At 39.6% G+C, this 24,692-nt stretch overlaps 1 protein-coding gene across 4 annotated transcripts in view; it reads left to right on the forward strand.

The window, feature by feature from the left end:
- LOC129178829 (SH3 and multiple ankyrin repeat domains protein 2-like) overlaps window positions 1-23,456 on the forward strand; it is a 324,991-nt gene extending 301,535 nt beyond the window's left edge. For all 4 annotated transcript variants that reach the window (XM_054771420.1, XM_054771421.1, XM_054771422.1 and 1 more), the window contains one exon: window positions 12,170-23,456. In XM_054771420.1, coding sequence (XP_054627395.1) covers window positions 12,170-12,695 — 526 coding nt within the window. In that variant the 3' untranslated portion in view covers window positions 12,696-23,456. The remainder of the gene's footprint in view (window positions 1-12,169) is intronic.
- Window positions 23,457-24,692: the final 1,236 nt, after the last annotated feature.

The following is a 24,692-nucleotide window of genomic DNA, read 5'->3' on the forward strand; positions in this document are numbered from 1 at the left end:
CAAGTCAACAAAAAGTCACTAGATTTGACAGTAGTCACTTTTTTGAAAAACAAACCTTCCAGTGTTTGTGCCTGAGCATTACATCTACATCTACAGACTTTCTCCACCGAGGGCCACAAACTGAAAAATAAAAGGATGCAAGTGCCACTTGGATAGGTAGATATGCTAAGAAGTAAATATGCTAAGTTGATAAGAAATAGAAAGAAATAGGTGAAAATGCGTATTATTAGCACGAACTTTGGTCTTTGCTTTTTTTCCCCCTATTTTTGCTGTGGTTTATTTTTTATGTTTCCAAATATTTCAACTTTCTTCTTAAATCATTTTGGTAAATTAGTTTTTTGTAATGTTATAACTTTATTCCAATAATATTATAACTTTTTCCCCCAAGCATATATATTTTTTTAAATTACAGCTATATTTTCTTTTGTTTTTTTCTCATAATATTACGACTTAAAAAATAATATTTCAACTTCATGCACTAAAATCACATCATTTTTCTTCTCAAGTTTATTCTTGGAAAATTGCACCTTTTTTCTCTTAATGTCTTAATGTATTATTGTTAAATTACAGGTGTTTCTTTTTCCAATTTTCCAACTATTTCAACTTTCATCTTGTAAATTTTCTTCTCATAACTATGACTTTGCTCCCATAATATTTTGACTTTGTAACATTTTAACTTTTTCCCCAACCTAATTGACAACTTTTATTTGTTGTTTTGTTTGTTCCTCACAAAAGTTACTACTTTTTTGCTGACGAAGCTCTTCGGATGAGGAGCGAAACGTCCGACACCTTCTACACAGAAGTACAGATGACGTCTCAAGAAGCCTTTTCCTCGATACTTAAAAAACTTTTTTTTTCTTTCATACTTAAACTTTATGCTACTAAAATGACGTCATGGTTGACGCAATTTTCTTGTTAGATTACAATTTTTCCACGTACCATTTATGAATTACTGCAAGTTTTCCATTTTGCTGTTGTGTTTTTTTTGTTGTTGTTGTTTTTTAGTTTTCTTGTTAAATTCTATTTTTAGAACATGCCTCTGGGCCAATAAAAAACAGCCGTTGGCCGCAAATGACTCGCAGGCCACACTTTGAACACCCCTGATGTACATGCTGATGTAGTCTGGGCAGGTGAAAAACGAATCCTCACCACAGTTGACTATACTCCATTTTTGCCTAATTTCATTGCTACTAAATTCGTAGTCACTATTAATTAATAGAATTAATAGGACTGCGACTGTTGTTGCAAAGGAGTTTGGAAGTTGATCCTACAGTACATGCAAAAGTTGTGCATTAATTGAGCAAAATGAAGAGTGTAGCAACCTGCTGGATTAATGAATTTGTACATTTGTTAATTAATAGTAGCTATTAATGTAGCAACTGAAATGAGGCACCGTTAGCTACTTTTTCGGTCTGGTTACTGCTATTTACATCGGCACCGGTGTCATTTTGATACTGAGTTTTGATATGCATCCCTCCAGGCATTGTAAGCTTTCAATCACAATTGAACATCCTGTTAGCACCTGCCAATGACTTGTAATCTGCTGCTTTTGTTTGGAGCTGTGAAGCATTTGTTTGGTTGTGTCAGCGTGTGAAACCCGTTCACTTACACCTTTTGGGGCCGATTATCACCCCCCGTGCTCGGGGTTTAGTTTGGATGTCCTATCCGGTGTGGTGGGGGCTGCCAGCCACCTTAGCAGATAAGAAAAGGATGTCAGCAGGGAGCAAGCAACAAAGAGTGAGGACGCCGGCGTGTGAAAACGTGCTCCTGCCGACATGCCAGTCAAGCAGATGGCAGCGTAGACACAGAAGATGGCCTACATTCACACATGGCCAGCCACTCTCTTTTTTTACCATCTGACTTCATCTTCTGCCCTGCTGCTTTTCTGAACAATTGAAATATCCTGCTATTGTTTTCTTTCCCAACACAGCTGGAATCAACGTCAACACTGTTTTTTTCCCCTTCAGATGCTGATTATTTTCTCTCTATCTTTTTTTTTTTTATCTGTGTCTGCTAGCCTCGCAGATTAAATGTGCGTTGGTTGTGCCTGTGGACGAAACGGTTGCGTAGCAACCAGCTGATGAGAGCAGCCTTGAGGCCTGCAGTGATGTCAGCCTAAGTTGGAGGGATGTGTGTGTGCACATGTGAGTGTGTGTGTGTGTGTGTGTGTGTGTGTGTGTGTGAGCAGCCTCAGCAGAGTTCAACATCATTTCATGCAGTTCACGTGCCACATTGCTTTAGTAGGCCACCATTATGTAACCCAGCACAGCCGACTCAGTGTGTGGTTGTGTGTGTGTGTGTGCACGCGCGGGCATGTGAATGTGCGTGCATGTGCGCTCTGGCTTCTATAAATAAATGCAGCGTGTGCATGTTTGCCAATGAGTGCGAGCCTTTATGTGTGAAGCACGGCGTGCTAGAAAGAATCAAGGAGTCGTAAGATGTGTAGGCGTGGTGCAAGCGAGGTCTCCCACCTCGGTATCAATATATCTGCATCACTTTCTCCTCAGCACACACATTTGTGTCGTCTCTGCACGCAACACGTGTGCTTTCATCCAGTAGTACAGTAGAGTATGATTTGATACTGCTCCATAAGATTGTGTTTGCATTGATGAAAGTTAAGGACGGTGCCAAAGGAACTGCTCAACAATGTTTTGGGGTTACTGTAGAGCCCTGCTTTTTGCTGGGTTTACGTTTTAGGACCACCAGCGAATGGCAAAAAAAATGTGATTAATTAATACGCCCATAAAAATGTGTCTATTTTTGACACACGGCTGCAAACCCCCTCGCTTGCTTATGTTGATGTGCTCCGATTCTGATCAACATTTGCAATAAAAATAAAAATGTGATAACTTGTGGTAATTATTAGATTGGATTGAGCTCCAGAACCCTCTCCTTCTCTCTTCAATTGCCATTGTTGACTCACGACACGGGTTTAAGGTCTAAATATGCCTCACACACTTTTTTTTTGCCTCACACACTTATTAAACTTATTAAAAGCATAAAATGTGTTTATACATTTTTTCTAAATGTATAAATTCAATACGCAATTACAACGCAATTACAACAATAACTACATCAAAGTTTATTCAAGTGGATATCAATTTTGGAAATAAGGGCCATTATTTTATTCAAAAATAATATAAGGTTAGAAATGCCCAGTTTTTGAATGTTTCATGCAAGCGGCGATTTGCCCCACTTTGTTTGACGGTCCTTGAACGCACCTTCTCCCGTTGTCACTCGCTGCACAGATAGATACTTTATTCATCTCCAAAAGAAATTCACAAAGATGGACTACTATACTGTATTTTTACCCTTTTTCTTTCATATTTGCTCCCAAATGCTGATACTATGTGGGAATGCATTTGGTGATCTTATTGAGTGCTAACGTGCATATTTGTGGTACACAACCTCTCTGAAAAACAACTGTATTCATTTCATGCTTTTAATTTGATGTTGTTCCTATCATAGTTTTACACAATACATAATAAATAAGATAAATGACATCGCTACAACGTACGTATGTTTTATTGATGTGTTGATGACTAGCTAGTGCGGAACTCATGCTAGCGCTGCTAGCTCTTCATTGATGGTCACATTGTCAGAAACCCCCACATGCAGTAGCTGTCCTCAGCTATGCCTGTCGTTAACTAGCAGCTCGTGCCCACATTTTAGCTTGCGGCTCCAAGCAAAAAAATCACCTGAGAGACTGCTCGCATCTAAAAAAAAAAACACTTGTTATTGGGACACTCGTATCCCGGGGTACCACCGTAGAAATGACAATAAAAAAGGCAGTGCTTCAGTACCTTCTTGCTTCTCGCTGGCAAGTCGACAACGACGTAGTCCGTGACAATTCCAATCACGACAGTAGATACAAATAACTTTGGTCTTGTTGTGAGAGCCATCTGAAGCCATCTAAAGCAAGGGGGACCACACAAAAAATGTCGTCAAGGTTGGCAGGTCTCTTCGTGTCTTTATTCATGATTAACCTGCTGGCGCCATAAAGTGGTTTGTAAAGATAAATGACTTAACATTATCAGGTTCGCAATAGTAGCAGGGTATGACAGAAAATAATTGACAACGACTGGTGTAACACATCTTGTAGCTGCTAGTCAGGCCTTCAAAATAAAAGCATGCTAGTAAAATAAAAAAAAAAAACTTGACATGATCTTCTATGGGAAAACTTGATTTAAAAATAATTTTGCTATTAATTGAGTGTGAATGTTGAAACTGAACTGACATATCCTAGAAATGTGTTGAAATCTATTAAGCGACTGGAGATTGAACCAGCAACCATCAGGTTGGGAGACAACCACTCTGAGCCATGCCACCGTGTAAAGAATAAGCAGAATGTTACATGTAATGTTAGATGTAAAATGAATTTCCACCACATTGAAATTAGCCATTCATTTTCAATGAGAAAAATGTCACAGAAAAGATTGAATTATGGACAACGTGGACATTTTTATATATATGTGCCCTGCGATTGACTGGCGACCAGTCCATGGTGTACCCCGCCACTCGCCCGAAATCGGCTGGGATAGGCTCCAGCATAACCTATTGAGCAGCATAGAAAATGGATGAATGGTGGACATTTTTCGAAAAGTCCTGATACAAAGCGTACATGTCTTGAATGAACTGTCTTAAAATGGAGGAATTTGAAATGTTGGAAAGTAGTGGTTGACCCATATTTGGCCAATTATCTGCACCGATATTCGGCATTTTGACACTTATCGGCATCAGACTTTTTTTTATCCACTGCCCGATTAGAGATCAAAAACAGGATGCGACGCAACGTTCTACATACCTACATAGGTAAATTAGAGCGCCGTATTCAAATACTGCAGCCGAAATTTCTCCTGTTGCAAGACTCAAAGGTACTTACCTTGGTGAAACAAGGTGGTATAGCGCCCTTTTTTGCCCCAGTGATGCAAACAAATAAGAGTGAAAAAATATCGATCTAACTCATTAACGACGACTGGGAAATAAACCTGTATGTACTGCAAAGCGTGCAGACTTCCATCGCTATTGGAAAATACAGACTGAATGTTGAAATGTATAAATAAGTTGAACGATTACATACTAGGATAGAACCAGCGGTCGTCACCACCATCAACACCAATTACAGTAAATGTAATTGGGATTGCTCTAAGTCCTACTAGGTAGCCAATGTGAAGTACAGGAATACATAGATGAAAAATGCTGTCAAATTACATAGAACCTGAAAGCAGTGTCATGGAAGACATGGTGTTTGACTTTGGAGGTTCCGCTGTACATTTCTGCTGGTGCTGGTCCTTCAGAGAGACATTTACTGCCTGCCTTCTTTTTGTTATTGGTGACAGCAGGAAATGGTAACAAGGTCAAGAACCTAAACGAGGCTCTTTAGTTGAGTTGGTAATTTGACTTTTCACATCAATTTTACTCCTGAAATATAAAATGTTTACATGTAAGACATGAATAAGACACCAGGGTGGGTATCAGGTAGGGCTGGGCGATATGACCTCAAATCAATATCACGATAAAAAGGGCAGCTTTACCTTGATAATGATAAATGCATGATAAACCCCCGAAAACTATATATCTTTGCCATCAGAAAATAATTGCAGGAAATACAAATTAACTGCTTTTCGTTGATTTATTGACCAACTGACACACATTACGTTAATGAAATACAATGCACGTAATGGGACGAACCTATTCCGCCAATAAAGCCTTCTGAAAAACCCTCTAAAAAGCGCCAACAACGCTCCATTTACACAATGTGCTTTGGGTGGTTACCACAGTTTTCATACTGACTTTGCATTTCGTGTTCCTTTGCTCAACATCATCTTTGTGCAACCCAAAATAAATCTCCCTGGGACTGCGGTCCACAAATATGAATGTATGGTACATACATTCTTCTTACACGTGTGGCTTCTTACACATGTACCAAGCCACACGTACAGCCACATAACATGACTGGCATCACGTCTCATGCAATTACATTACTAATGGCCACTTATCACACTGCACAAGAACTACGGTGTTGATATCAACCCAACCTACCACAACCATGTCAGGTAACATTTTCCAATAATAATAATTAATACCATTTAAAATATAGTGACTTTCTCTATTTTCTAACAATTCTATTCAATTCCAGACATTCCATTGTCGTTATTTGCCTATATGTGTGTGCCATGTTGGCTTTAGAAACTGCATAGAGAAGCATCATCAAAATGATCATTTACACAATGAAAAGAGAATTTCACATGTCCTTGTAGCCAAGTGACCATCTCTTAGTGACATCAAATAAAGCATGGAATCCTTAAAAACTGCTACCAACAGCAAACTAATCATGGTTTCCTGTAAGACGCTTTTATAATGTTTTTATTATCTTGTTCTTCATTTGTGAATTGTCAATTTTGCATAATTGGCCATGATGTACTTATTTTTTGTGTTTTTAAAGGCTTTAAAAATCTATATATTTAAAGTCAAGTATTTGTGTTATTAGTTTTTAGTATTATTCGGAGTGGCCTAACGATCTACAGAACCCTGGTGGGGACATGGGGGAAAAAAAAATATGATGGTTAAAAAAAAAAAAAAGAACGAACTTTTGCGAGAGCTCACAAAATTTTTGCGAGATAACGCAAAACTTCTGCGAATAAGGCAAAACTCTTTTGTGAGATAACGCAAAACTGTTACAGAAGTGAATTTATTAACGACCCAATAAAAATTGCCCTAAATTATGTACAAGTCCATTTTCACAAACCTGTTGCTTCGTATACTGTATATTCTAAACATAACAAAGTTGTTTTTATTAACTTTTTTAATCTATCATATTTATGTTTTTTTCCTACATCTCTTACAACATCATATGCAAAAAACATGCAAACTAGCCAACAACGTCATCTATGGCCTTGGAGTTGGCAACATTTGATGCCAACCGCCATAATGCAGAAGAAGACATTTGTAGACGGTCCCTGCGCGCCGGTCTCGCTGCCGGCTTCTCATCGAGATCAATATAAGTCACTAAGACTGCACAGAAGACGGCTCGTTTTGATAAAAACTGGGTTGTAGCTGTTTGTCTGTGTTGCCACGGTTGGAAAGAGGTATGGTTTGCTGTGTTAGAACCATTCACTTGGGAGTTATTGATCCCGGAAGTTTGAATATGTGAATATGTTTCCAGCTTTACCACAGTCTCTTAAACAGTTTTGCGTTACCGCAAAAGAGTTTTGCGAGGGAACGCAAAACTGTTTTGCGAGATCTCCCGAAATAGTTTTGCGTTCTCTTGTAAAGATTTTGCGTTATCTCACAAAAGTTTTGCGAGCTCTCGCAAAAGTTCTCACAAAAGAAGAAATGGAAGTTGTTTTGCTTAGGCTGCTGCCCCTGTGACCCCGACCTCGGATAAGGGGAAGAAGATGGATGGATGGATGGTTTGATTACAGAAGGCTAACAGATGGCAGATTTGTCAGTTCATGAATGTGTTATGTTCTTCTATGCCTCTCCTATACCATGCATGTTTGTGTGTGTGTGTGTGTGTGTGTGTGTGTGTGTTTATATACGATGTCCACCACGTGTCTAATGTTGTCCCAGATGTCCTCTGTATCCATCACATCCATCTAACAAGACTTCCCCACAGAGACGCTGTTACGGTGGCAAACTTCATCTCGTAAGTGGCCATGCACCTCTAATGGCCTCATTCTGTTTTGGCAGAATGACCCCCCTACGCCCCCCTCCACTGCCCCTCAGGCTGTTCCATATGTTACAGAAGGGAAGAGCCATATCTAGGGTGCATGTAGCATCTCGCTGCTGGTGACAAAACAGTCATTTTGGCAGCGTGAAGGTCAGATGCAGCCTGTTTTTTCTGCCCTAAGCTTTGTAGTCACATCACAGTCAGGCGGTGTTAGCGTGGACGGGCTGACGGGTCAGCTAGTGAGGTTGGAGAGTGCACAGCAGGGAATCAAATCCTTAGAGCAAGGTGAAAGAAGGGCTGTTTATTTTGCATGGTTCGGTTGGTTTACGTTGGAATTGTCATGTGTGTTGTGCCAAAAGTAAAGCACTATAATTCATTGGCATGTGTGTGTTGCTCCGTAAAGAGTGGGACTCTATAACCACTTTGAAATCATGGTAAAATATAGCGATGTTGTGGCAGGTGTGTGCTTAAGGTTTGAGCATCAGCAAAAATGACAATCATAGCCCAGTTTAAACATAAAATGGCGCTCTGCTTTTGTGCAATTTCCTATTAATCTTGGCGAAAATAAATGTGTGTGACATTTCTACGTATACAGTACATCCCCGCTCTTCACCCGAGCGAACAGCACAAATGGACGCTCCCATAAAAAGGCCTGGAGTAATCTCTTGTTTATCGTGGTTAATTGGTTCCAAACCCGACCGTGATGAGTGAATTTCCGTAAAGTAGGATTCCTTATTATATATTATAGTTAGATATAGATATAGTTAGATACAGTTAATATTTTTGTAGTTAGAGTATAGAAAACCTGTTTATGACCTTCTAATTATGTTTTTAACATTATTAGAGCCCTGTAGACATGAAATAACACTCTTATAGTCAACTTTACACTTGTATTACAATACTGTAGACATAAAAACAGAAAATAAGCCATCTAAGACAAATAAGGCTTGTGCTTTTGCTGTAAATGTGTACCGGTGCTGAAAGAAGGGACGTCGGGGGTTCAGAGTTGAGTTTTAGCCTGGTGTGGGTTACGGCCACAACAGTAGCCCTTGTTAGGGATTATTATGCCTGCTGTGAGATCATTCATACCTACAATGAAACACCCTTCCGGCGATCAAATCTGATGCTCATGCATCTCACCAAACATTACAGTGACATTACTAACATTTAGTGACCAGTGTGGAATATCACATACTATCACATTTTTGAATGTGTCTTGTTAATGCTTTATATTCGTATTTTACGTCATTTAGATATTTGTATGCGTGAATGTTAATTTAGGCAAAAAATACTGTACATCATACATACATAGTTTAGCTGGAGAAAGTTGTTTTGCATCCACACACTGATCTGTTTGATGCAGTGACAAGGTAAATCTGCAAGACCATGTTCACTGGCCGTCAGTGACACGTAGATCTGAGTGTCATCTGCATAGTAGTAGGACACATTGCAGCTGCATGTTAGCTGGCCTAACGGAAGCATTTACAGACTGAACAATAGGGGTCCCAGGATTGACCCCTAGGGAACTCCACAGGTCAATAGCCGTTTGGTCTGAGACACATTTACCAATTCCAATAAAGTACTTCCTGAAGAAAGACTTGAACCAGTTTAAAGCAGAACCAGAGATTCCCACCCAGTTTTCTAACCACTGTAATAAGATCACATGGTCAACTGTGCCAAAGGCAGCACTCAGGTCTTGCAGAACTAAAAGTAAGACTTTGCCTGCATCTGGGTTCAGATGGATATCATTTGCCACCTCGATCAGAGCTGTCTCAGTGCTGTGGTGGGGCCTAAAGCCTGATTGGAAAGTATCAAACACATTGTTAGCGAGGAGAAAGTCAGTACGCTGTTGGTATACGACCTTTTCTAAGACTTTTCCCATGAATGGCAGGTTTGATATGGGCCGATAGCTGTTCAGTACCGTGGCATCAAGACTGCTCTTCTTCGGAAGAGGCTTAATGACAGCACTTTTTATTATTAAATTATTTTATTTTGATGAAGTGATCAAGTTTATTTGTAGTTCAAGACATAATCCAGGTGATTTTACTCACTTTTTTGTCTCTCCTAAGAGGTTCTGCTTTTTTCCTGCAGTATCTGTTACAACATCATATGCATTTAAATTTGCAAATGCCGATGACATCATCTACTTCTAGGACAGCCAATTGCTACTTTTCTTACTGAGGAGTTGGCAGCAGTGGACGCGAACATCGAATCTAGGAATCAAAATTTGTAAATGTGAACGGTCTTGGGAGAATCGGAATGTTAGTCCCGGTTCCCACCGATGTTCGAGATTCAATGCCCAACCCTACTCTTGTGACGCCCCTATTTCACATGATTGCAAGTTTTAAAACTGTATTGTAAGAAAGTTGACTGTAGAAGCTCGGGCTGCCGCAGCCACAGAGTATTATGTCCACACAGGACATTAAGTCCCCAATAATTAGTTCCAAAGGTCCCCTATAATCATAGGTAATTTGTTGTCATTAATCATCGGTGTTCAGCAAAGGCAAAGCTCCTCAAGTCGATAGAGTGTTTTTTATTAGAGACGAGGACTTCATTGGCAGAAATGTTTCACATCATCAAATGGTAGTTTGATGTCAGCAACTGTTAAATGGCTAACTTTTACGTTACGTTTAAGAAAAGGCAATAATGTTGGAGGCTGTTTTAACGCGACTAAGTTGAATGGTACATGTGGAAAATGCTGAAATGAATACGTTTTTAATAGTCCGGCTGTGGAATTCATGTTTCTCAACAGTACAGCAAGCACAGAAGAGAAAGTATGAGTATAAAAAACAGTCCTAAATCCAGATATCTATGTTCATATATTCACCAGACTATGAGAAATAAGAAATAACAGTGTCTCATCACTGTACACAAATAATAAATACTATATATGCAGGTGTGGTAGCAACTGTATGTGACAAGTAGGTACTATATATGCAGACCTGAATGGTGTCTGCATCTTGCAGCTATATATGATGTATTTTACTTCCCTTGTGTAGTAGTCAGAGGGGGTCAGTACATTAGACAATGGTGTTCCCATCAGTTATTACCAGGAAAGACTAATGTAACATCAGTAAATACAGTGTATGTGGCAAGCAGAAATAAAAAGCTTTGAATAAAATCCAATGTACTCACAGTACAAACTCTGACCAAATGTAAATTATTCTCACATTTTTCTAAAATCTGCCAGCAAAATAGAAAGATTGAATATTGTACGTGTGTTGTACACAACAGTGGATCACCACACAGTCACCATTTAGCATTCACGGCCTCGCAAATTCACAGATTTTTTTTTTTTTTTCAAAAATAGGCCTTTTTTTCCACAGAAAACACCATGTCAGTAATAATGTACAAATATGTCATAATACAGGTCAAATGTACACCATACATGTCCCACTCTTAAAAAAAAACACAGTTTTTACATGTTTGGCTTTATGCTTCACTGATTTTTTTTCATCAAGCGCTGAGATTTCACACATTGTTCAGCAACACCATAGTTTCTGTGAAGTGCAAAACTTTTATATAACCTCTATCCCACGTTATCATTTATTAGTGGTGAATAGGTACACATGTTATACTTTAAATGTGTTTAGTCTGTGAGGCATTTAGGGCTTAAACCTGGATTTTGTCCTGAGTGAACAATGGCAATTGAAGAGATAAGGGGAGGGTTCTGGAGCTGAATTTGATCTAATAACAGTTAGTCTTATTGCACATGTCGAGTCGGAATCGAAGGACGACGTCAACGTTAAGCTAGCAAGTGGGTTTGGAGGGGGAGGAGCGAGCCGGTTGTCAAAAATTGTACGGATGTATCAATTACTCGAGTTTTTCCGCTATTCGCTTGTGATGCCCTGCGAAAAGCGGGCATTTACTTGGCCTCCCAGTCAGGAGATCGAGGGTGTGAATCTCTGTTTGGGCATCGCTGCGTGGAGTTTGCATGTTCTCCCCGTGCATGTGTACTCCAGCTTCCTCCTGCATCCCAAAAACGTGCATGTTAGGCTAACTGGAGACAGTGATTTGTCCGTAGGTGCGAATGTGAGTGTTTATATATACTGAATGTGACCTGTGATTGGCAGGGTTTTGTGTGGGCACACTGGTTTCCTCCATTAACGTTACCAAAATAAGGTGATGATGTCTAATAATTGCATGTACTGTATGTACTGTACACTATGTACAAGTACATAGATGGTTACCAGAATAACTGAGAGGACTCGTCAGGGATTAATTTGTGTATACTGCCACCTCCTGGTCTTTTGGGAGCATTACAGTATCCTTAAAAAAGTAGGCCACTGCTGCTTGTCTAGCCAAATAAATAAATAATTCATAATTGTAACTAATTGCCATTCTCAGAGGACAAATCATTACTGAGCACAACTTAAGAAAAGTGAATGATGGCGAGATGATCTTTTAAAACGTATACTGTGTTGAGTTTGTTACGTTTGAGGTTTTTTATTTCCAAAAATCCCATAGTAATAACCCGTCACCTCTCTCCCCCCTCAGGCCCCCAACCGAAGACTCAGGAATGCGTAGCAACGCCGCTGCTGCTGCCCTCACCTCCACGCCTCCGAGCAGCCTTCCTTCTCAGACACATCCCTGCAGCCCTCCAGACTCCGCCTCCTCCCTCACCCCCTGCTCGTCACTGCCACCCTCGGTGTCGCCCACCCTCACGGACGTCTTCGGTCTACCCACCCCACCCATGGGCAGCGGCGGCGGATACAGCCTGAGCTCCTCGTGCGGCGGGAGCGGGAGCTCGCGTTCGCCGTCGCCGCTGACTCTCATGCAGGCGGTGGCGGCGTCGGGGAAGCCCTTCGCCTCCAAGCCCATGGAACTGTGGAACAAGTACGACGTGGCCGACTGGCTGGAGAGCCTCAACCTGGGAGAGCACAGAGATGCTTTCCTGGACAATGAGATTGAGGGCGCCCACCTGCCCTCCTTGCAGAAAGAGGACCTGATAGACCTGGGTGTCACCAGGGTGGGGCACCGCATGAACATCGAGAGGGCCCTCAAGCTGCTGCAGGACAGATAAGCCCAGAGGAAGAGGGCGCGGGCAGGTCACACTCGGAGCACAGGGCCCAGGAGAGGGAGGTCTTCTTTTTACCCAACTCTTCATCAGCTCACGTTGTGGAAGTTTGTCCAATTTGATGCTGCCTTTTGCTTTTTTTTTTTTTTTTTTTTAAATTTCTCCTCCATCTCAGCACTGCCGTCCAGTCTGCCTCCCTCCTGCGGGGATGTGGGGAAGAGAGGAAGCTCTGTCTGGAATATTGTGTGGAAATCATGAGTTCCACATGAAGACTGGAGCTCATCCAGCTACAGTTTTGGAATACTAAAGACCTTTTCCATGTGGCCCATGCGTGGGTGCATGAAAACCAGCTGAGCTGGTCTTTGTTCCTTTTCTATCTTTGCTAGAATTTGTTCAGAGAATAATATTTCTTCACTAGAGTCCTACCGGAGTTATATTTCTGGGTGCATCTAAGGTGGTAGAAACACTTTTGCTTTTTAACAATGAGAACGTTTCGCTGACATGTCGGAAAGCAACAAGCACACACACTCAATGCACACGAATGGACCAGTAAGGTGCCGCGGTTTTCGCAGGCGTACACACACTAAGCATGAATACACACACACACACACAGTTACTGAGTTGGCCATGGAGGTAGTAATCAGAGGATGCCATTGGCCACCGTCCACAAGCTTCAAGACGGCCAACCAAACATTGGAGCAGGTCACCTTGATAAAGTCATATCAGATTGTCTACTGCACAGGGCACCTTGTCATAGCTTGCTGTTTCCTTCAAATTGTGTGTGTGCGTGTGTGTGTGTGTGTGTGTGTGTGTGTGTGTGTGGGTGTGTGTTGGGAGGCCTCCCTACAGAGAAACTAGAGCATCACCTTTTTCTTTTGTAACACAAATCTCCCTCCACTCGGACATCAGCAGGTCAAACAGTGCATGTCCCAACTGTACTGACCACCCCCCCGACTCAAAGTTGAGCTCATTATTTGAAAAATACGACTTTAACTAACATTTTGAGTAGGGTTGGGCGATAATTTTTAATTCCCGGTATACTGTTATGAATTCTTCCAATGATAAGAAAATGACTTATATCGGTATAAATGATAAACGGAAGAAAGCCGAGCTGAGGACGTGTTTCTCCTGAGACGGCACGGGCGGCGCACTGTATTGGCGCCTCACGTGTGCCGCAGCACGTAGGGCCTGTCACCGGAACGCAATCGGTTCAACTGGGTTCTACGCATGTGCAGAACGCACATGTCTACATCCGGTCGGCCTATTTTTCGGCAGTCACATGTGTATGGCATGTGTAATCCACGCCACCCGTCGACCTATTTTACGGCAGCAGGTAATAAACGTCTCCCCACCACACCCACAAACGTTATTAAGATTCATAGAAATTTGAGAAATAATCATCAATCTTTTTTTTCTTATATCATATCCATGGTGGAAGTGGACAATTTATAAGCCCTCTTTTCTTTGTTTCATGAATAATTTTACTTTTTTTTTCGCCTTGGTGTCTTGGTGGATGTCATAAGACGATAGAAACTTCCCCATGCTAACCAAGTATTTTAACAAGAGTCACTTCTAAAATAACCTTCTAATATATTACATACAGTATATGAAGTATGGTTATTATTTATGTTCACACATTTAAAAAATAATAACTACCACAGCACGTGACATCGCAGAAGCGCTGTGGTAAAAATGAGGTAAAGGTGAACGTGGCGTTGTCGCATGCGCGGGGCCGATTGCGTTCCTGGTACGTATTGCGCAGTGACAGGGTCCTACGGCCATTGGGATTAATTCGGCGGACTGCTCAATCATGGTGGCATCATTACAAACACTAAGCCGCCTCCTCCCGAACTAAACATGTTGAAATGGCGATAAACACCAGTAAAAGTTGGCGGAACCTCCTCTTACGGAGCGTGAATGGAAGCTAGCGGGGTTAGCTTAGTTTAGCGTGCTACTGCGGTTGTGTGTGTGCGACTCAGGCTGAAGCACGTTTATTCTTGCACCCAGCTCGTCTTACAGACATTCTCAACACACACAGAACACATTTCCGGCCTTCAAAATAAGAGCGCCATTTGCCCAATGTTGTCTTACTGTGTAAACAAAATAAGCATGTCATAAACAAATATCTTCCATATGCAGTTAGAATTGCATCTTCCTTAATCACAAGCACGGGCGTTACAGCTTGTTGAAGGTTTTGCAGCAATGTGTGCAGAGGCTGACATCCCGTTAGGAAAGTTAGCCAGGCTACATCCATTTCTGAATTACTGGGAAAAATTGTCCATTGATGTATTGCATCAATAAATATAAGGATTTTTGCATTTAATTAACAGACATTTTATTCACTAACCCATAAAGCACACATCCTATGCTGGTAAAAGTAAGTGTAAAATGTAAAAAATGGAATCCTAAAAAACTAAAACTGAAAAAACGTAATTTGGAAAAATATAAAACGGATTTCTAGGGCCCTAAGCATGGGCCAGCGGTGGCGGGGAAAGGCAGAGCAGATACAGCAAAATAGAGAAAATGAGCATGGCTGAAAGTGGAGCAGAAGCGGAGACTATAGACGAAGACGAAGAATCCTTGCTAAACAGGGAGGTCCCTCTGTAATCTGGAAGTGGTTTGGTTTCATTAGAGCAGAAGTGGAGCAAGAGACCATAATATGGAAAGTTTGCAAAGCAACGGTGATGGCAAAATGTGGGAACGTGACAGATTTGTTCAACCATCCCAAGCGCAAACACAGACTTGAGTACGCAGAGTGTGTCAAGAAGCGTGAGACAGAGTCAGCAAGCGCGTCTACACTTACCCAAAAATGTTTGGTAGACACTAAATGCACTTGGTGTATTGCGCAGTTTGTTACCAATAAATGTGCTTCACAATGTCAGACAAGTGGATTTAATTATACGGGTTAAGGTTTGTAGCTTTTTATGCAAGACTCCGCTGAATTTAATTATATCGTCATATCATGATACATCCCAAAAATATCGTGATACATGCTAAGGTCCATATCGCCCAACCCTAATTGTGACTGATCTGCTGAGGGCCGGAAGAGGACATGCTTGCGAAAGAGAAAGCAAAAGAGTTGTACCGCGTCTAAATAGAACATGACTCCACCCCATACAGTCATGCCTGTGAGTGTTCTCATTCGTCAGGTCATTGGATTCTCAGGCCGTTGAATCAACGACAACTGGACTGTTTTGGATGTTGGGCCTCTCATCCGAGCAGGCTTCATCAGTTCATGCTCAAAGACTAGATAGGACGGCTCTAGTCTGAGGGGATGGTGCGTGTAGGATCCAAGGTATTTATCCTGGAAGGCAGAGGCACACCCCAACCAAGAATGGTTTTACTCTTCTGTGGTGCAAAACGACAGTCGTTAAGATGCAGTGGAGGGAGGCGTCTGCCTCCCAACGACAGTCGTTTGGGTGGAATCACCCGCGTTAGTACATTATGCCATGTTTATGGCGGTTAACTGGTTCCACACCTGAGTGTGATAAGTGAATTTCCGCGAAGTAGGGTCCCTTGTTTATAAATGGAATACATTCGCAGTTAGAGCATAGAAAACCTGTTTACAAAAAACTGTTTACAGTTTTTAACATTGTTAGCTGTGTAGACATGAAATAACACCCCGTAGTCACTTTTACACTCCTATTACCCAATATAGTAGACATAATAAAAGAAAATAAGACATACATAAGATTCGTATTCGTGTGTGTAATTGTGTGCCGGTGACGTGGACAGGAAGTGACGTCAGGGGTCAGAGTTGAGTTTTAGTTCGGCATGGGTTACAACCGCAACAGTAGCCCGTGTTAGGGAAGTTGCCTGTTGTGAGATCATTCAAACCCGCAATAAAAGCCTGTTGTTCAGGCAATCAAGTCTGGTGCTTGTGTGTCTCACCCAACATAACGGTAACATTACTGACACCTAGTGACCAGTTTAGAATATTACATATCACCACAACGTATTTGAATCTGTCTTCTGAATGCCTTATTTTTTTTATTTTACTTAATTTAGCCTTTTTTATGCTTGAAAATGCTTAATTTAGGTAAAAATACGTACAATTTCCGCTTTGACAAATAATAGGCCGTATTCAACCACGAAACTGCATGGTTTATTAATATATTGTTGAATAACCGTGATAGAGTGAAGGGATGAAATGACAACATTGTATATCGGGGAGAGGGGGAGGTCTACGACACCACCTCTGCCAAGCGACTGTGGTTGGCTGGCAGAGGTGAAATACTTTGGAAGTCTTAGGCTGTCCTATGTAGTCTTTTAGCATGACCCGATTAAGTCCGCTTGAATGTGAGAACTTCTAAGGCAACCTGAAAAGTCCAGAAAAGTCCTGAAAAGTCTGGAGTGTGATTTTGCTGATAGAGACAACCACAATGGACTTCATTTTCTTCTGCCGCCAGCGTGCTCTGTAACTAATTCTCGAGCTAGTCTCGTGTTTAGGTGCTAGCCTAACCAGGTCATTGAAAGGTCAAGAAGTAAACTACCCCCCTCCCCCATTTAATCAAATAGTCACCGAGCTAATTCTGCAGAGCCATGCGGCACCAGAAGTCGCATTAATGGTAAGAAGCAATTTATGTTGTTAGTTAGCTTCAGTATAACAACGTTATTAAAAAGAATACATTCAGAGACTTATTATATTCTTTGCCTTGCTTAAAAATACACACATTTGGTTGTTTTCAATGTTAAAAAAAATCTTATGTGGCTCTCACGGAAATACATTTTAAAATATGTGGTTTTAAAGGCTCGCTTAGCTAAAAAGCTAACAGCTGTTCTCACTAGATGGGGGTGTCCAAAGTGTGGCCCGGGGGCCATATGCAGCTCACGGCTGTTTTTTTATTAGCATGCAGCACATTCTAAAATTTAACATGAAAAATGAAAATAAAACAACAGCAAAAATTTAAAAAGTAACTTTACAAGAATAAAGTTAAAATATTAAGAGGAAAAAGAATAACGTAATATCATCAGGAAAAATAACATCATTTTAGTAGCAGTAAGTAGTCGTAACGTTGAATGAAGTTAGAATTTTCGGAAAATTAGGTTGTGGAAAAAGTTATGTTACGAGAATAAAGTTAAAATATTATGAGAATAAAATCATAATTATGAGAATAAAATTAAAACAAATGTAAAAGTCTGCAGTAATTTTACAAGAATAAAGTTAAAATATTAAGAGGTAAAAGTCTTAATTTCACGACAATAATGTAATATTATCAGGAAAAATAGCATCATTTTAGTAGCATTTTTTCGTCGTAATATTGAATGAAGTTAGAATTAGAACAAACGAGAATAAAGTTACAATATTATGAGAATAAAGTCATAATTACGAGAAGAAAATTTACAAGAACAAAGTAGAAATAGTTGGAGAATAAAGTTAAAACAGAAAAGTTAAAAGACAAAAAAGTCGTAATCTAACGAATATTATTATTGACAAGGAAAGTGTTTAAATAGTTGGAAAATTAAAAAAAAAAACAGCAGAAATGGAAACACAACTGTAATTGTAAAAGAATAAAGTCAAAATGTTGCAATTTTAAAAGAATAAACTTGTAATATCAGGAAAAATAATTTGATCATTTTGTTTTATCAAGTCATTTTAGTAGCGTAGAGTTAAGATATTAAAAGAAAAAACAATTTTGAAGTGGTAATATGAAAAACAAACAAAACTAAATAAAGTTGTCATTTATGGAAAATTAGGTTATGAAAAAAGTTATAATGTTACAAAAATAACGTCCAAATATTACGGGAATAAAGTCATAATTACGAGAAGAAAATGTACAAGAAGAAAGTTGACACAGTTGGAGAATAAAGTTACAAAAGAAAAATGAAAAGAGAAAAAAGTTGTAATCTAACAAATATAAAAGAAGTCTGAATTTAATGACAAACAAACAAAAATAAGTTGTAATTTATGGAAAATTAGGTTTCAAAAAGTTATAATGATGCAAATAAAGTTGAAATATGATAGGAGCAAAGTCGTAATATTCCAAAAGAAAATATATGAAGATTATTTTAGAAGAAAGTTGAAATATAAGAACAAAGACTGAAGTTGCATTTTCTACCTACGGTTTGTCACAAAGCTGAGATGCACTTTTGCTTGAAATATCCAGTATGTATAACATAAACTGGATATAACATATACACTGTATCACTTGTTAGCATGTCTACATGTGTTGCTTTACAAAACATCAAAGTGGCCCTTGCATCCTTTCATTTTTCACTATGTGGCCCTCGCTGGAAAAAGTTTGGACACCCCTGCAACCCTTTTTAGAGTCTACACAGTGTAAAACCAGGAGCTTGGCGTAGTTTTAGCCTGCATGGGAGGGGTCTCCGTCAGAGATTATTATGGGCCTGCAAACAAAGCACAGCAGCCCATCTTATCATTTGTATTTTTATTCGTCCCAAAGAAGAATTAAAACCCTTTTTTTATTTTGTTCACTTCTCAATAAATCAAGTAAGATTTGTCGCTGGAAGGTTTTTAATACTTGTATGTCAATTTTAGGGATGAAAATAATAAAAGAAACTCATGAAAATCCACACAATTCCAAAAGGATGCTGCCATCGAATACGATTCAGTCACACAAAGCAAAGTAGATGCACGTGGTTTGTCTTTGGGGATAAACAATGGAAATCATTATCTGTGAGGCAGACAGGATATTTCAAAATAAAGTACCCAGGGTTTTATGTCCACAGGCTCTCTCCTGCACTTTGACCTTAGAAGTATTTGTGACTTGTAACTGGCGGACTTGTTTCTGAAGCTGGAACTGCGTTTGCTTGCCGTGGCGGATCCAGTCCAGACTAGTTGTTGAAAAGTGTACATAAGTGTTTCGACAAGAGTACACTTGTATGGTGTTAGCCGGAGGTTTGGAGCGAAAACAATCGTAGGATGGTTCCTTGCTGACCCGACGGCCAAAGCAGCGCCCCGTCCTCCCACCGAGGGCGCCTTCATAGCTCCCGGGCCCACTTCCTGTTTGCTCCTGAAGCAGAGTGCACTCCCTGTGTGTGCTTTAATATGGGTAACCCAAAATGGAAACACTGTAGTAGTATTCAGCAAAGTTACTTGGTTTCATCTCCCGCTGGGCCGTGACGGTGCAGCCTTAGAGTGAAACATAGCAACGCTCTGTGTTCTGTGAACATTGGCCGCAGAGAGACTGGCACGGGACAATGCTGCTAGAAACTTGTATCTTATTTTGAAAACCACACACAGCGACGTGTCAGCGAGGGGAAGAAAAGCACAGTATTTTTCAAGATTTGTATAGAGTTCTATGACATTTTATAGAGATTATCTAAAAAAATATACATATATATATATATCTACATATATATATATATATGTCCGGCGCCGATGTGTGGGTTTGCCAAATACAGAAATATATATAGATACAAGCGTGGATATTATTATTATTAGATTTATGGGTTATGTAAGAAGCAATATTTATTCTGAATGAACCTCCTTTGTTGTGTTTTATTTTCCCATTTGAAAGTGACATATCACAATATGATGACTTGTCTGTGTTTCAATGAACTGTTGCCTAAACACTACAGCACTGCAGCACACTACTACACTTGTAGATTGGCCACAAAAACCAGGTTTCTTCTGACCGATACTTGCCTAACTGTCATCATCCTATCAATCCCTGACTCGAGAGAGTGCAACTTGTGTATAAAAGAAGTTCAATCTGTACATTTCTATCATGTCTGCTGGCCATCTTAGTAGGAAAGTCAAAGAAACCGAAGCTCACGGACGCTACGGCTGTGTCTCACATCGCACACTTCCGTGTTTCGTGCCCACTTCCGGCAAAACACCCAAAATGGTGAGTGCACAACGACGGACTCGAACCACAGGAAATGAAGGAGTCGTTCCGGTCCGTTTAACTCGTTCATTACTGATCGCGCGAGCGCTAGCTAAAATAAAAAAGAAAAGCGGTTAACATGTCATTAATTGGCCGACTCCTAGTCGTAACTGCATCTGTATACATGTGTTAGCCTCGTGGAAAAGCAACAGGGCTCGACAAAAAGAACAAATCACTCGCGCACTAACTCACCCTCACATGCGCGTTTGCGCTTGAGCGACTCGAGTACCCGATTCACTGCCGGTAGTGACTTCAAAACGAGTCGGTGAAAGGAATCAAGTTTCCCATCACTGCTCAATAGTCGTCATCTTGGCCACGTAGCGGCGGAAGGTAGAGTTGAGTGATACAGCAAACGTTAGTATCGATTTGATACAGGTGGTAGTGGTACTTTTTACTTTTTTTAAGATCATCGAATAATTTTGTGATTTTTTTTCCTTAAGGTTGTTGATTGTGATGATTATAATCAGAATAAAACACAGGACAAGTATATATATATATATATATATATATATTTATCAACAACCTTATTACAAACAACAAATATTACAAAATATAAAAATCATTCCTTTTTATTACATTCAATTGTGCAGTGTTGTTACAGTGGGTCCCCACACATTCTCGATTTAACATTTACGGCACTGCTGATGTTTATTCCTCAAGTGTTGACATTTTGCACTTTGTTCAGCGGTCCTCGAATGCACCAAAGTTTGTTCGGGTATGGAAGCGTTCATTAGTGGTGAGTAGCGATGCATTTTATACTTGAAATGTGTTTCATACGTGTGTGAGGCATATTTAGGGCTTAAACAATGGCAATTGAAGAGATAAGGGGAGGGTTTCTGGAGCTGAATCAAATCTGATCATTACAACAGTCTCTTTTATCACAACTGTTGGGGTGGGGGACGTCCGAAATAGACATTTTGGGCAGTAACTGCAAGTAACTGCAGTGCACGCGAACCAAATAAAGCCAAGTATAAAAAACGGATATTGTCTGTCATTCAAAACCTTTGTGGTTTTGCTTCACACACGTAGGAAACACATTTAAAGTGTCAAATGTGTAGGTCGGGGTGTCCAAACTTTTTCCAGTGAGTGAAAAATGAAAGTATGCAAGGGACACGTTGATGTTTTGTAAAGCAACACAAGCAGACATGCTAACACTAAATGTAGTTCAAGAAAAAAGCTGCATCTCAGCTTTGTGATATCGCTGAAAACGCATATTAGTAGTATCGGCTTCACTCTTTTGCTCCTTTATCTTAGCTTTGCTGTAGGTTTTTCACTTTTTTTTTCAAATATTTCAACATTCCTCTTCAATAAACTTAATACAATTTCTACTGGTAATATTATGACTTAATCGTCATAACTAACTCATTCAAGTTTGAATTGAATGATTTTTTAATTACAACTTTATTTAGTTTTGTTTGTTTCTCATAATATTATCTTATTATAATACTTTTTAAAAATAATACTTTTTAAAAATAAACATTTTTTTTTAATATTTAAACTTTGTGTAACTAAAATATTTGTATATATTTTTGTCTCATAATATTATGATGTTATTCTTGTGAAATTGCGACATTTTTCTCCTTACAACACAACTTTTTTGTCTTAATATTTTGACTTAATTCTGTTAAAATTGCAGCTGTTTTTTTTCCATTTCTGCCCTTGTTTTTTTTTTTATCCGACTATTTGAACTTTCTGCTTGTAAAGTTTCTCCTTGTAATATTATGACTCCGTCGCCAGCATATTTTGTCTTTATTCCCATAATATTACAACTTTTTCCCCAACCTAACTTTCCAGACGTTTTTTTTTTTTTGTTTCTCATAATATTACAACTTTACAAAAGTTTTTTTTCTTAAATATTTCATATTTTCTCATTACGTTGTTCTCGTTTTTTTTTTTTAATTGTTCAATTACAACTTTTTTCTGTTAACATTTTGATTTTATTCTTGTAAAATGACTGCAGATTTTTCCATTTTTTCTGCTGTTGTTTTTCATTTTCTTGTTAAACTACATTTATGAAATGTGCTGCGGGCCAATAAAAAAACAGCCGTGGGCCACAAATAGCCCCACTTTGGACACCCCTGGTATCGGTATAGGTATCCTCACCACTAACGAATGATAACGTAAGATGATCCATGAATTGATGGAATGGGAGTCATGGTGTAGCCAGTCAACAGCAAACAATGCGGTGCGTTCAAGGACCACCAAACAACGTGTGAAATCTCAACACTTGAGGAAAAAACATTATCAGTGAAGCATCAAGACACAATTGTGGTATTTTTAGCACGTATGCTGTACATTTTACCTTTATTATCACATATGAGTAAATTATTACCGAGTTTGGGTGAACAAGATGTGTTTTCTGGCCTATTTTTGGAGGAAAAATAAATAAATAAACTTATTTTTGGACCTTAAATGGGTGAGTATGCGGGAATCCACTGTATACTTATTGAGGGGTACCGAGGGAAGTCGTGGATTTGAGACACAGCCTATGACTTGTGGCTTTGTAGGTCTGCAGGTCACCACGTAGTCGTTTTTGTAGTGTAAAAAAACAGAGCTGAGTAGATGTAGTGAGAAGGGTCACCGTGTTTCGGACAAGCATGGCTCACTAAAAGTCCACGAAACCCTTTTCTAATCCACTTTTCTCATTGTCCGACTTCTTTTGCTTTCATGACTAGAATTTGATTCTTGAAGTCTTCATAGAGACTAAGATGTTTTGTGCAAAGACTTGTGTTCATGTTTTTCTATGTTGCTGTAATTTTGTGCTTTGAGAGTCACCACAACTAATTCTTGAAATGAAGAAGAGAGAGAAAGTTCCTGTCTTGCACTCTTCATTCCCTCCTTGGCCCTCAAATCCTCAACAATTCTTGTATGGCAACCAAAAGTCACTGTAAGAAATAAATATCATCTTGCACTAGTCTTGGCGTCCTTGTCAGTGCTTGGCTCGTGGAATCACCGCGCTTTGCGGTGTTGGAAGCGCCTGCGTGATGCTAACAGGAAGCAAAGACGGACTACGATTAAGATGGAGTTTTTCAGCAGCTTCCACGCTTCTGAGCATCTGTGTGTCCGTTCATCTGGGAAGAACATTTGTGGGAGAGGGAGCGTTCATCTCAGAGCATACCTGTCGGCCCTCCCGCTTTCACCGGGAAACTCCCGTATTTTGGCCTTCCTTCCTGGCACCCTCCTGTGTCAACCGTTTCCTGTATTTTTACTGTCATGGGAAAAAAGCGCATCCTTCAGTCCGCTCGGCGTCATGGCCGTAATGCACCCTGTAGGCCAGGGGTGTCCATGCCTGATTATTTTTATCGGCCCTTTGCACATTTTAAAAATACAATTCAATGAAAAAACGAGAAAAAATTATAAAGAGCAGTTATTTTACTAGAATAAAGTAGAAATATTAGAATAGTCATAATGTTAATTTTAAACATTGTAACATTAAATGTACAAAAAATGTAATTTAAAAAAATGGTCGTACTATGGGGGCGGGGGGACTTTTCACAATAGTTTCTGCAATAATTTTTGCAATATTAGTAACAAATCAAAGAATAAAGTTGCAATTTTTGGAAAATTAGGTCGGGGAAAAAGTTGTGATACTAGGAGAATAAAGTCAAAATATTATGGAAATGAAGTCAAGGTGCTATAAAAAAAATTACAAAATATTACTTGAAATATTTGTCAAATTGAAAAACAACAGCAATATATATACATATATATATTTATTTAATTGAAATACATTGAACATAACATATTAACATAACAATATTATACGTTTATTTGTGGACAATTTAACAATACCGTACATGTTCAACAAAAGTGACTTGAGCGACATTTATGTGACTCATCACTGCCCTCTAGTGGAAAATGTATGTAATGACATTGAACGGCCGCTAATCGAAGCTGCCACTGCAGCACCGTATTCATCAGTTCCTGATGGAATCGACAACAATGTAACAATATCAACAAAATGGTACAATTATTCCCTTTTATTGCATGTAATCGCTTGAGTAAAACAAAGTCAACGGTGCAAAATAAGTAAACAAAAGCAAAACCTCCTTTTAGCCCCCCCCCCCCCCCCAAGCCCTCCTGTGTCCGAGAAAATATTCCCTGAGTTTGTAAACATTATATAAATATTAACGATATCAACAACGTACCAAAA

The sequence above is a fragment of the Dunckerocampus dactyliophorus genome, chromosome 3, assembly GCF_027744805.1.
Source record: "Dunckerocampus dactyliophorus isolate RoL2022-P2 chromosome 3, RoL_Ddac_1.1, whole genome shotgun sequence".
Lineage (NCBI taxonomy): Eukaryota > Metazoa > Chordata > Actinopteri > Syngnathiformes > Syngnathidae > Dunckerocampus > Dunckerocampus dactyliophorus.